The sequence below is a fragment of the Lynx rufus genome, unplaced genomic scaffold (assembly GCF_022079265.1).
Source record: "Lynx rufus isolate CCGP_SWC_20201006 ecotype Redwood Valley unplaced genomic scaffold, mLynRuf1.p SCAF_2, whole genome shotgun sequence".
Taxonomy (NCBI): domain Eukaryota; kingdom Metazoa; phylum Chordata; class Mammalia; order Carnivora; family Felidae; genus Lynx; species Lynx rufus.
In genome coordinates this window covers 185,389,276-185,402,394 of record NW_025814834.1, presented here as the reverse complement: position 1 = coordinate 185,402,394, position 13,119 = coordinate 185,389,276, and the positions used below count along the sequence as shown (strand labels likewise).

The 13,119-nt window shown below is 50.0% G+C and overlaps 1 protein-coding gene across 2 annotated transcripts in view; it reads left to right on the top strand.

Annotated features, from left to right (window-relative positions):
• Positions 1-10,768, top strand: part of LOC124514490 (cytochrome P450 4B1) — a 61,889-nt gene extending 51,121 nt beyond the window's left edge. For both annotated transcript variants that reach the window (XM_047082534.1, XM_047082535.1), the window contains exons 2-12: positions 2,976-3,117; positions 3,301-3,345; positions 3,889-4,016; positions 4,825-4,949; positions 5,266-5,417; positions 5,571-5,677; positions 6,380-6,570; positions 8,768-8,901; positions 9,698-9,762; positions 9,863-9,945; positions 10,374-10,768. In XM_047082534.1, the coding sequence (XP_046938490.1) occupies positions 2,976-3,117; positions 3,301-3,345; positions 3,889-4,016; positions 4,825-4,949; positions 5,266-5,417; positions 5,571-5,677; positions 6,380-6,570; positions 8,768-8,901; positions 9,698-9,762; positions 9,863-9,945; positions 10,374-10,557 (1,356 nt within the window). In that variant the 3' untranslated portion in view covers positions 10,558-10,768. The remainder of the gene's footprint in view (positions 1-2,975; positions 3,118-3,300; positions 3,346-3,888; positions 4,017-4,824; positions 4,950-5,265; positions 5,418-5,570; positions 5,678-6,379; positions 6,571-8,767; positions 8,902-9,697; positions 9,763-9,862; positions 9,946-10,373) is intronic.
• The last annotated feature ends 2,351 nt before the right edge of the window (positions 10,769-13,119 follow it).

The window sequence follows — 13,119 nt, the reverse complement described above, 5'->3', positions numbered from 1 at the left end:
GTTGTCTAGCATTGAGAGTGGGTACTCGGGGTGCCTGGGTGGCTTAGTCGGTTAAGTGCCAGACTTCAACTCAGGTCATGATCTCATAGTTCGTGGGTTTGAGCCCCATGTTAGACTCTGTGCTGATAGCTCAGAGCCTGGAGCCTGCTTCAGATTCTGTGTCTCCCTCTCTCTCTGCCCCTCCCCCACTCGCACTCTGTCTCTCAAAAATAAATAAACATTAAACATTTTTTTAAAAAGAGAGAGAGTGGGTACTCCATGCCCACTTGTTGAATGTGTGAATGAATCCCTGGGGGACCCAATTTGGGGCAGCAAAACTGCTCGTATAGGGTGGGGGCCAATGTCTGCATCCCCATGACTTGGGCACTTCTTGGGCCCCTGTCCTCCTGTCTTCTTAGGTGTTTGGATGCTTCCCTGTGTTCCCCTTCCAACCTGGTCATTCCTGGGGCTGGAGCTCATCCTCGGTGCTGAAGACAGGGAGGTATTGGAGGCATAGCACAGGCTTTGGAACTGAAAGACCTGGACTTGAGGATTGTGTGACTTTGGGCAAGGCTCACCATCACTTCTTAGCCAATATGTGGTGGCTGGGAGAGTCATGGTGACCCATGTGAATCTCACCCAAAGTCCCTCTGCTCCTTCTGTTGAGCCAAGGGTCTCTTCTGAGTTGTGTGTTCACAGCCATTCACATGTGTTCACATGCACATTTGTGGTAGTACACTTGTCTCTGAAAAGGAGGATAGAGAATGAAGTCACCTATTTGTCACTAGGGTGGGGGGGAAATTGCCTCTCTACCCCGTGGACCATTACATACCCCTCCAATCTCCTGATGACTCTGTGCTTAGCCCCATGGAGTTTGTGTAAATCTAATCCATTTTCTTAAACTGATTTTTTATGGTTATTTCATAGATGCTGCCTCATCTCAATTGTTGTTAGTTCTTCTTGGTAGATATTTCTAATCTTTTAGCTTTGAATATACAGTTTTGGTGTCCTTGATACTGGTTAGGGTTTATGCACATGCTTAGTGCTGCCCAGTCTTGTGGGGAGAGGTAGTGACCAAGAGGTGGGGTGGGGGAGGACTGAGACTAGAGCACCCATGGATCCCTAAGGATGTCCACCCTAGAGAGGAGCCGGTCTGGGGAATCTGGCCTCCACTTTCCAATCCCAGGACATTCCTGGGCAGTGGGAGCCTGTGGCCCCAGATACTAGAGTGGACACTAACAGAGAATGCCACAGGCAGTTACCAGGTTTCCAAGGGAATGGAGATGGAGGGTGTAACTCAAGCTCAACTTCCCATGTGACTCGGGACAAGGATTAATCCTTTATCCATGGGTGGAAGTATCATAGGGCATGTTCAGAATGAATTCTTTAGTGTAGTTTGGGGGCGTTTGGGAGTAGGATATGGCAGGAGATGCAGGGAGGAGGAAGATGTTGGGGAAAGATAGGCTTGAAGGGGAGGTAACTACAAGTCGAGGGCTTACCTTGTGCAGGATCCAGTGCCGGGTCCTTCCATATAATATATCAGTTAAGGGCTTTAAATGCCGCATGACCTCAACAAATAACACATGCCCTGCATGATTTAATTAATACCAAAAAAATCCTATAAGGTAAGTTATCATTCCCATTTTACAGATGAGAAGAGTAAGATTCAGAAAGCCTAAAGATGTTGCCCACGTTCACACATCTAAAAATAGGGGAAATCAATGTCAAGCCCAGATCTTCCAAGCTCCAAAGATTGCAGGCTGTGAAGTCAGCTTTCCTTAGTTCACATTCCAGCTCCCCAATTAGCTATAACTATACCTCCTCACAAACTCTGGAGCTCAAACTTTATTCTGAGACCCATGGGCAGGCCACTGAAGGGTTTTAAGTATATCTCTGAAAGGCTGCCTCTGAATAGGGGAAAATGGATAAGTACATAATGGTACATCACTATAGTGGAATACCATATAATTGAAATAGCTAAAAGTATTGAGGGACAGTTAAATGCATGAGTTTGAAAAGAAGGACAAAATATGTTAAATGAAAAAGGCAGGTTTCAGAAAAGTACATTTATATAAAGCACGTCTGGTTGAGTAGATGTAGCTAGAAAATCCCCCAAAGAGCACACACCACCCTCTAGATAACCTCTCCAACCTCATCTCAGGCCACTGTCCCACCGAGGGGCAGCTCCTGGAAGACACCACATTCCCCCTGCCCCAGAGCATTTGTGCTTGCTGTTTGCTCTACTGGGAGTGTTCCTTCCTTACTCTTTGCACTTGCTGGCTCCTTGTTATCCTTTGGTTTTCACCTTGAGTGTCCTCTCCAACAAGAGGCCATCCTGGATCTACCTGTCTAAGCAGATTAGTCTGTTCTCATAGCACTGTTAGTCTTTCTCATAAGACTGTGTTTGTTCCCTTGTTACACTTACTACTATCTGTATTCATTCTACTTGTTGTTTACTTGAATATTATCAGTGTTCCCCATAGAATGAAAGGGCAGAACCATGTCTGTCCCATCCCCTGGGACGTCTAGACAGTGCCCTGCCTATAGTAGGACCTCAGTACAAATGTGTTGAATGACATAGCAGGGGCAGAATCGAGCAGACTTCTGCATTGCACAGCAAGCTGGTATTATCTTTCTAAACTATCTTTCTAAACTATGAAAAAGTTTAATGGTCAAAAGCATTTGCTTTTTGTGAGCAGTATAGACAGAGTGTTGGTGACAGGCACCAGATGGAAGCCGGTTGGCTAGTTTGGGATTGTTAAGCTAAACCACGTATAGTAGGAGTGTGCTTAGACTTACAGCAGTGGCTCTGGGACTGGAGAGGGGACTGAGCCCAGAGATATATAGGACTGTGACTGGCTGGCAGAGGAATGCAGGAGGAGGGGAGGATGCTCCAAGGGTCTCTCTGGGCAGCCTCCTCTCTTCCTGCCCAGGGACTTAAGGCCTGGCTGGTGATAGTGTTCCCTGAATGTTTTGCTCTTCTTTAACTATTTCAGATCCAGAAGACAGGGAGCCTGGACAAGGTGGTGTCCTGGGCCCACCAGTTCCCTTATGCCCACCCACTCTGGCTTGGACAGTTCCTTGGCTTCCTGAACATCTATGAGCCTGATTATGTCAAGGCTGTGTATAGCCGAGGAGGTGAGGCCTCCCAGGAGAGGGTGGGGTTTCCTGAGAGCAAAGGGCTCAGAGCTCCAAGTGGGGAGGAATCCTGGGGTCTGCACCTTACATCTGGGCAGCTGAGGTCCACATCCTATTGATTAATAAGCCTCTTTCGGGTATCTCCTAGTTTTTGCATGACCCGATCTTCGCTTTCTCCTTCAGATCCCAAGGCTGCGGACGTGTATGATTTCTTCCTCCAGTGGATTGGTGAGTGGGCACTTGCTTTCTCTGACCTTAGTGCTGGGTTACCAGGATCCTTCCCTGTCCCATCCCTCTCTGTCCTGTGCCCACTCAGTCTTATCTCATCCATGGGAACACCTGGCTCCCAAGTGCCCCTCCCAAGCTCAGCTGCTCAGTGGGGACACAGGGGAAGAGGCAGGATAGCTCCTAGCTGGCTGGGGAAGTGGGGCTCGGGCATCTTCTCCTGCTGGGTATGTCCTCTTCCATGGACAGGCATAGCAAGGGCTTTGGAAAATACATGAGTCTGAGAAACAGCTTCCTGGAATAGGTGACCCTGGAGTGGGATCCTGGGAGATTTTATTGGTGGTGCTGGCCGGGCAAAAGCCTGAGGAGGGAGTGATGGTAGGGCCAAGCTGGTTTCATCAGAGGCTACAAACCCTGGGTGGCTAGAAGGCAGAGCTGTTGGGACAGGAGTCTGGGTAAGGAGGACTGGGGTGGGAGCCCCAAGCTGCCAGGTGTGGGACAGGATCTTGTAGATGACCAGCTTCCCCTCTGCCATCTTTTACCCAGGGAAAGGCCTGCTGGTCCTCCATGGGCCCAAGTGGTATGAGCACCGCAAGCTGCTCACACCTGGCTTCCACTATGATGTGCTGAAACCCTACGTGGCTGTGTTCAACAACTCCACGCATGCCATGCTGGTGAGGTCCCAGTGCCAGGCTCCTGGAGGCTATGGCTGCCTCCTCCCCACCCCCAAGCTTCCCTGGGGCAGGGCCATGAGGAGAATTGCTAAGACCCCAAAGGCCTGTACTGCCTATAATAGCAGTGCCAAGCCCTGCTGTGCCTGATACCTGCTGTGTGCTGGGTTCTGATCAAGTGCTGAGGCTCCAAGTAGTTGGGCAGCTCTGGCCCTGTCTCCACTGGGAAATCCAGGCATCCCTCTTCCTAGAACAAAGGGCTTCTGTGAGGCCCCAGTAGGGATCCTCCTGTAGCAGACTGGAGGGATGCCTATATCTGAGAACATTAGGAAGGTCTTTCATATCTGGAAAGTGCTTCCTTCTCATTCTCTGCCTACCACAACTATCTAAAATAATGTCATTAGCAACTCATCTCTGAAAGGGATGCCAAAGATCAGGGATCAGGCTCTGACTCTCAGGGATGGGTAATCCCTAGAAGTTACCCGGGCTAGTCTTTCCCCTCGTAGGAAACTCCTCGCTAGCATCACTGCAGGCCTGACTTATACACAGGCTGTGCTGAGGAGCTCCCCACCTCTCAGCCCTCCTTTTCCCTTTATGTAGGCTCTCCGGCTCAGTGTCTGTATGTGCTGCCTCCTGGTCCTACCCTAGCCTGAAGCCCCTACCTGCCCTCCCCCCCCCCCACATTCCAGCAGGATGGAGGCCAGGCCAGGGACTTGGTTCATGGGAGAGAGGATAGGCTGTGCGTCCTGGAGGACAGAGGTGGGGGTGCCCAGCTGACCCCCTGACATTACCTTCCATTTCTGGGCTCCAGGACAAGTGGGAAGAAAAGGCTCGTGAGGATAAGGGCTTTGACATCTTCTGTGATGTGGGCCACATGGCGCTGGACTCACTCATGAAGTGCACCTTTGGCAAAGGAAACAGCGGTCTCAGTCACAGGTCCGGGGGTACTTGGGGCTGACCACAGTCTCTATCTACCCAGGCCAGCTCAGTGGGGAGTGTTGGCAGGACTCTAGGGCCCTGGTTTGAGAGGACATAGGGTCCTGCCCTAGGAAGCCCCAGCTTGGGCATAGGTGGAGGCAACTGGGCCTTGCCCAAAGTTAGAAGACAGATTCTTCCTTTGGTGGAGAGGCTTAATGGCAGGGAGAGGAAGGGTGAGAAGCATGTGGTTGGGGCTGGATTCTGGAATGGAATTGCCCCAGACAACTCTGTGGGTCACAGTCTGAGCACTCCTGCCCACTCTTCTACTGTGTAGGGACAATAGCTACTACCTGGCGGTCAGCGACCTCACTCTGCTGATGCAGCAGCGCATCGAGTCCTTCCAGTACCATAATGACTTCATCTACTGGCTCACCCCACATGGCCGACGCTTCCTACGGGCCTGCCAGGAAGCCCACGACCACACAGGTGGGCATTTCCCACAGGGCCCAACCACAGGAAGCCAAGGGTCCAGTCTAGCTCCTCTAGGCCCATCTGGGACCTCTGCCATTGCAGAATTTCAGCCCCCCTTCAGGCAGAGAATGGGTCCCCAGGCAGTGACACTCTCTGCTCCTGGCCCAGACCAGGTCATCAGGGAACGAAAGGCAGCCCTGCAGGATGAGAAAGAGCAGGAGAAGATCCAGAACCGGAGGCACCTGGACTTCCTAGATATTCTTCTGGGGGCTCGGGTGAGTGAGTGTGCAGTGGGCCACCCCCACCCGAGAACTTGTACCAGAGGGGTCAAGCCCCTCCCTTGGACAGCAGCAGGGGCTGGTAAGCACTTTCCTTCTCTTTCCCCAGCAAATATGACCTGCTCCTTGTCTTATGACACACATCAGAAAAAACTCATAGATGGGAAGCTGTGGCAGTGGGGAGAGATGTAGTAGCAGGAAGCCTGGGTCATATGTTAGAAGTCCTAAAGACCAATTCTAGCCTTCTAAGACTCTGAAGAGTCTTTCCTTCCTTCCTTTCCTTCCTTTCTTCCTTCCTTTATTCATCCACTCTACAAACTCACTAACCCCTACCCTGGGTTAGTTCTTGTGCGGAAGATGAGAAAGACCTGGCCTTGCATCCAGACACTTATAGTCTAGTGGAGGAGACAGGAGGTGGACAGTGACAAAGCTCTCTTCCTCTGCCAGGTGGCATTCTGAGCAGAATTGACTGTCAGGGCGGGGTAAGGTCACTTGGGCAGAGGGATCAGGGAAGGTTTCCTGGAGTAGGAGGCATCCAAACCATGCCTGGGATAGGAATCTGGGGGAAGGTCTCAACTCCCAGTCTGAAAAGGAGTTTTCCTTCCCTCCCTTGGACCTTCATTTGACAGCTGTTATGATGTCTTCTTGATACCTATCTCAAATACGTTGAGCTGTCCCATCATGCCTTCCCTAACCTAGGATGAAAGTGGGATCAAGTTGTCCGATGCAGAACTGCGGGCTGAAGTGGACACATTCATGTTTGAAGGCCATGACACCACCACCAGTGGCATCTCCTGGTTTCTCTATTGCATGGCCCTGTACCCGGAGCACCAGAGTCGTTGCCGGGAGGAGGTCTGCGAGATCCTTGGGGACCGGGACTCCTTCCAGTGGTGAGTGAGGCTGTGGCTGAGCACAGTGTCTTGCTTCCCTGTCCCAGCAATAAGTTGAGCCTATGCTGTCTGGTGTCGTCTTCAGATGATGCAGGGGGGCCATCCTGGAAACTAGGTGAGGGTGGTGGCCATTGTCCTGTTCCTTCCAGTGCTGTGGCTTTCAGGGGGGGACCTCTGCAGACACATCCCTCAGCTCCTTCTCCCATAGTGCAGCCTTTTTCAGGTTGAGTTGCCACCAGGAGGCCGATTTTTGGTGTACTGACTGCCTCTGCTGGCAGAACCTGACTACCCTTCTGGGGTGCTGGATGGAACAGTGGGGGCCAGCTGCCGGGAGATAGGAGGGAACTGAGGATGGATACAGCCAGACCCTGGGGAGCTGACCACATCCCTCCCACCTGCCTTTGGATGGTTATGTGCAGCCTCTAGACTCCTCTGGTGAAAGAGAAAAGCCTGTTTCCCAAACCCCACCACTTAAAATCTTTCAATTGTTCTCTGTTTCTTGATTCAAATTTGAACTCATTGACATGACACTGACAGATGCTGACCTCTTTGCAGGTCATCTCTGGGATTCTCCCACAGGCCCCTCTCTCCCTCCCTCCTCCCCCTCAGGCCTTGGCCTTCTGTCAGCCACCTTAACTTTCTCTCTGGCTCCTGGGCTACCTCCAACATGGGGTTAGGCACACAGCATAGCACAGCAAATGCTCCGTCAGTGGGAGAGACTTTAGATTCACCGGAAGGAGACTGACCTATATTTCAGGATCTGAGATTTGATGTCTCCACTATATACTTTTACCAGACAGATGTTGGAAACCTCCCAGGGTGTCCAGCCATGTGCCAGGTGCTTCTGGGGTGCGGCTGGGAAGAGAAGGAAAAGGAGCCAAGTTGTTGCCATTAGGAGGTTTTTAGAAAGTTGAACCAAATAACCAAAAGCTAGAGAGAAAACACAGAATGGAGTAAGATTGAGCGGCCCATGTTGAGAGCAGAGGAATCAGAAGGAGTGGGGCTTGGACTGACTTTCTTTTTTTTTTTAATTAATTTATTTATTGAGAGAGGGAGAGGGAGACAGAGAGAGACAGAGAGAGAGGGAGAGAGAGAGAGAGAGAGAGAGAACAAGAATAAGTAGGGGAGGGGCAGAGAGAGAAGGAAAGAGAGAATCCAATGCAGGGCTCAAACTCATGAACTGTGAGATCATGACCTGAGCCAAAATCAAGAGTCAGAGGCTTAACTGATTGAGCCACCCAGATGCCACTTGAGTTGGCTTTCTAAGGAGGGGTGACACTCCGGCAAAGGAAGAAAGAAACAGGCATTTAGGTGGTATAACAACATGAACACGGCTTGGAGGCAGGGAGTTAAAATATTTATTTATTTTATTTTCACTTCATTTCAGTTAGAACTTGAAGCAACTTACAGGACACTTATTCAATACAAGTAATAAAACACAAATGAAAAAATTATTACTGGTATATAATACTTTGTTAATGTTAATTGAAAATATCTTATCCCGGTGTGTAACCTGCCATTTCATCTCCTCTAAGGTATCTCTTGATGAATACAAGTTCCTGGTTTTAACAAAGTCAAGTATATCTAAAAAAATGAGGACCTGGCCAAAAAAAATCCTTAGGGTTTGGGGCTCTCTAATAAAGTGCTGCATAGTGATCATGGTTGGACCACATTTGTGTGTGAGCTTCCTGGTAGAAAAGAGGAAAAGAGAAATACAATTTTTGTTTTTGAACTGAGCTTGTCATAGTTTATGCATTTATTTCTTCATTCAACCAATGTATATCAGCCCTTGTTTTCTTCAACCTCAGCTCCACAGGGGAAACCAAGTGGAACCTAAAGAATTGTCCTTTATGGGGCTTTTGCGGGGCCTTGAGAGACACAGGAGTGACTGTCTTTGATGGCTGGATACACATACAACTCTAGGGTTCTGTGCCTTCCTTTTCTAGCAACAATGAGGGAGGGATGGAGAAAAGTGGAATCAGAAAAAAAAAAGAGAAAAAAAGGAAAAGTGGAGCCAGAACCCCTGGGTCCAAGTGGCTACCCCATTCCAGTCTGGTGTAGACACTTGAAGCATTTATGTCCCTCTCCCTGTTGGATGTGTGATGGTGGTTAAGGTGGAAAGGTGGGACTGGAGCCTGCCTTCCTGTGGAACCCCATTGCTTCCCATCCCCAGAAAGCTTGGTTGTATTGCTGGTAGGGATGATCTGGGGAAGATGACCTACTTGACCATGTGCATCAAGGAGAGCCTTCGCCTCTACCCACCTGTGCCCCAGGTGTACCGCCAGCTCAGCAAGCCTGTCAACTTTGTGGATGGCCGCTCTCTACCTGCAGGTGAGATGGAATGGATTGGGGATGGAACTGGAGTCCTTGTGGATGCTTCTCTGACACTCTCTGTCACTTTGGTCAAATCTTTGCACCAATGGGGAAGAGCTCAAGCTTTGTGTTTGGCCTTGGTCCAAATCCTGGTTCTATAATGTATGGATAAATCTCTACCTTGAGCCTGTTTCCTCTTCTGTAAAGCAGGGGCAAGAAGAGTATTTGCCTTACAAGGTTGTTGTCAAGGTTAAAGAGACAGTATTCATCAGGGATGTCATGTACCACTATGTAGGTTGTGTCCTGAACAACTTCAGGAAGCACCATTCACATAGACAATGATGATGTGCATTCCACAACCTGTGCAGCTGTATGTAGTAGCTTCATAAGGAGTGTTTAACTCTGTATCCAGCACACAACATGCACCTGATGAATGGTAGGTGTTACTATTGATAGCATAAGGTTATGAATAGTAACTTCCCTCAAGCATCAATTATTTGAAAGTAGAAAGTGTTGTAATAGTCCTTGCCTGTCCTATCTCATGGTAAGGTGGGTTCAGTCCTCCTTTTTCCTCTGTCCATTCCACAATGTCTGTGTCGGGTGCTTGTGTCCAGTGCTGGGACTGGAGGAAGTAGATATGATCATCAAAAGCACTTTTATGTCTTGAATGTGGTGATGAACCCTCCATCACTGGCAGTGCTCAGGCGGGGGCTCGTGCCCAGTTAGAAGAATACTAGGGGATTCTGGCCCTGTGAGGAGGTGGGCATGGCTCTCTGAGGACCACCTAGCTACCAAGCCTCTACTCTGCCCACAGGCAGCCTGATCTCTCTGCACATCTATGCCCTCCACAGGAACAGCTCAGTGTGGCCTGACTCTGAGGTACCCCATCCCTGGGCCTGGAGGTCAGATGGGGTGGGAGGCTATGGAGGTCACCCTCTCCAGCACCTGGCAGATATTTAAACAAGGCTTGTCCTCTTAGGTCTTTGACCCTCTGCGCTTTACTCCTGAGAATGTGGCCACACGCCACCCCTTTGCTTTCATGCCCTTCTCTGCTGGGCCCAGGTAAGGAGAGGACCAATGTCCCCAGGCCCTCAGGACTGGGGAGGGGAGAATGGAAGATGTTGTGGGTAAAGCATCATTTTGGGGAATTCTGTGATAAGGGAGCTGCCACTGGGTTTTGGGTGATCCTAAAGCAGAGTAAGTTCCAGGGACTTTCTTCTTTTCATTAGCATATTCATGTTCCTGGCAGGTGGTGGGCTGGCTGAGTCATTCCAAGAGAAGCCCCCAAACCAGAACTCCCAATGTGAATCTACTCGGTCTGGGACCCTCACTGTGCTCCCAAGATCTGTTGCCTGTGTCCAAGTCAATCAATTGATCAGCCAGTTATCCATCCACAAATAGTTATTGGCTTTTGTTGGCCACTAAGAGTTTTGGACTTTCTCACTCTTGACACACCATAGTCTGATGCCACCTTGTGCTGCTCGTGATAGGAACTGCATCGGGCAGCAGTTTGCCATGAATGAGATGAAGGTGGTCACGGCCCTCTGCTTGCTCCGCTTTGAGTTCGCCCTGGACCCCTTGCAGCCCCCCATCAAGATGCCCCAGCTAATCCTGCGCTCCAAGAATGGAATCCACCTCCGCCTGAAGCCTCTGCACCTGGGCTCTGGGAAGTAGCTCTGCCTGGGGTAGGGCCCCAGACAGCCCAGACTGTGGCCTCTCCTTGGGCTGGATCATAGAATCTCCCAAGCTGGATCATAGAATAGCTATGGCTCCCTGTCTTTGGGAGGCTTACAGTTTAGAAAGGGAGCAGGCACCCACATAAACAGTCACCTGGAGGGCAGTGACATGTAAGCATGTGTGTCAATAAATGTTTATTATGTGTGTATTCTAAACCTCATTCATTCAACAAACATATGATGAGCACATACTTGCTTCTAGGATCTCCCTTTATCTCCTATAATTGACAATCTTTCTAGAATGTAGCAGAAACTTACATGCCAGCCCTGATGATGCAGTGAATGCAATGGAAGCTTTGTCTTGGGATTCATGATTCTGATCCAGCACTCACCTACTCCACATGAAAGAGGGATGGCTTTGAGGACTTTCCCCCTCACTGAGATGTATTTCTCTGCTTAACTGTGTGTGTGTGTGTGTGTGTGTGTGTGCATCTGTGTGTGTGTGTGTGTGTGTGTGTGTGTAATATAACAGACATAAGGAAAAATTACCTAAACAAAAAATGTACAAGGCAATGAATTTCTAAAGGAAATTCCCAGGAAACTACCACTGAAATCAAGGAGTATGGAACATGGTTTCCCAAGTGTATCTTCTGCCCCTCCTGAGACAGGTTTCTGTAGCACTCCAGCCATTGTCAGCATCTGTGTCACAGTCACCCAGTACTCTGAGTGTTCAGGCTTTTGCTGGAGAAAGCGGTAGAGTGGCATTAAAGAGGGGGGCTTCCTGGAAGAGACAGTGCTTAAATCAAACCTTGAGGCAGGTGAGGTACAAAGGTACAAAGAATGGCTTTAGGGGAGGGCCTCAGACTGGGGGGCCCCATGATGAATTAGAAATTCTTCTTCAGTATTCCCTGCGGCAGCTGCCTGATGGGTGGGGTCACATATATCACCAGGGTTCAAGTTCTAAGGCCACTATTGAGTTCCAATCCAGGAATTAGACAACAGTGGAAGGGAGGACACTGGAGATGGAGGGGATGGATAAGAGAGGGGAATTCTAGCCCTGGGACTTGGGGATGTCTCCATGTTGCCCTGAGGATGTACCATATGGAGACACAACCTTCCTGCTATTGATGCTTCCCCTTCTTAAAAGAAGGCCACAGCCCTGGAAGTTTGGCTATGGGCCACCTGCTCACTCCTGCAAAGCCTTGTCAAGACCCAGACCTCCTTACCCACCTGAGCTGAGACCTCAGCTAGAGTGTCATCCATGCCACCAACTTCCCTCTCTGTCCTGCTTGTGGACAGACCTTTCTCTATGCAAGTAGAGGTAGCCATCACCAGAGAGCAGAACTCGGAGGTCATAATCACCTCTGGCCCATGGGTGGCACCCAAGTCTAAGACTTGTCTGCTTCCCTTATCTGTTTGGTTTGTCAGGAAACCTATGAGGAAGGACTGGAGGCGGCCCTTATCCTACTTCAATGTTAAGAGAAGGAAACTGCCAAGATGCCCATCAGAAAAAATCTTGAGATGAGGCCTTCTGACTTTGGACCCTCGTGACCAAGACTCCATAGGTGTATTGATTCTCTTGTTCTGAGAGTGTATGTCTGTGGGAAACAGAGCTGAGAGCTCCAAGCTTGACAGAAAGGGAAAGCTCCATGTGGCGAGGGAGGACCGAGGCTGCAGAACAGCGGGCACCAAAGATGAACTCCACTTAATCTTTCTAGCTCTCCAAACACCCAGTGGCTTCCTATGACCCCTGGCATTTGTATGCACGTGTATGGGGTAGAGTATAGAGTGTGTGAGGAGTGCACACAGGTGTGGCTATACAGGTATGTGGCATGGGGATTGTGCATATGAGTGTGAACTCAGCCTGGGTTTCTTCTTTTGCCTAGAGGCAGCAGGCTTACTTCTTGGTCACAATCATTAACATCAGTATAATCCTGTGGTCAGAGCATGTGTCCATGGCTGGCCACCCAGAATTCCAAGCTCCCATTGTCTTGTACTCTCTGAGCCTCAGCCCCTCCCCTTCTGGACCACCTGATGCCAGGGAACCTTCCAGACTTCCTGTCCAGTGCCTTCCCAGCTTACTTTCCTGCCCCAACCCCTAGTCAAACACCAAGCATCCACTCTGTCCCTTCTCAAAGCAGGGATGAACTAGTCCAGTGATCTAGGAAGCCAGGGGACAGAAAGGGAGGTCCTGCTATAAGCACCAACTGGGGAAGAAGGCCCTTCAGGGAGGCAGAATGTAGCATCACACCATAGGCAGAGGCCTGCAAGGAAGTCTGTCTATGGCATCCAGGGGTCTGGCTAGGAATGGCAGGGGGTGGGATAGGAGGGAGATCTGTGTTTAGAACCAAGGAAAGAATGGGGGCTGGTTTGAGAGAGGTGGAGGAGGGCAAAGGAGGACCTGGGAACAGGGCCCAGGGTCAGGAGGACAAACCCCCAAGCAGTCACATAATGGGGCAGGGTTGAAAAAGTCCCTCCCACTCAGGGTGGCAGACCAGAGATGCAAGGGACTGCCAAGGGGGTTGTCCTGTGGGAGAGATGCCACCTTCAATTTGCTGCT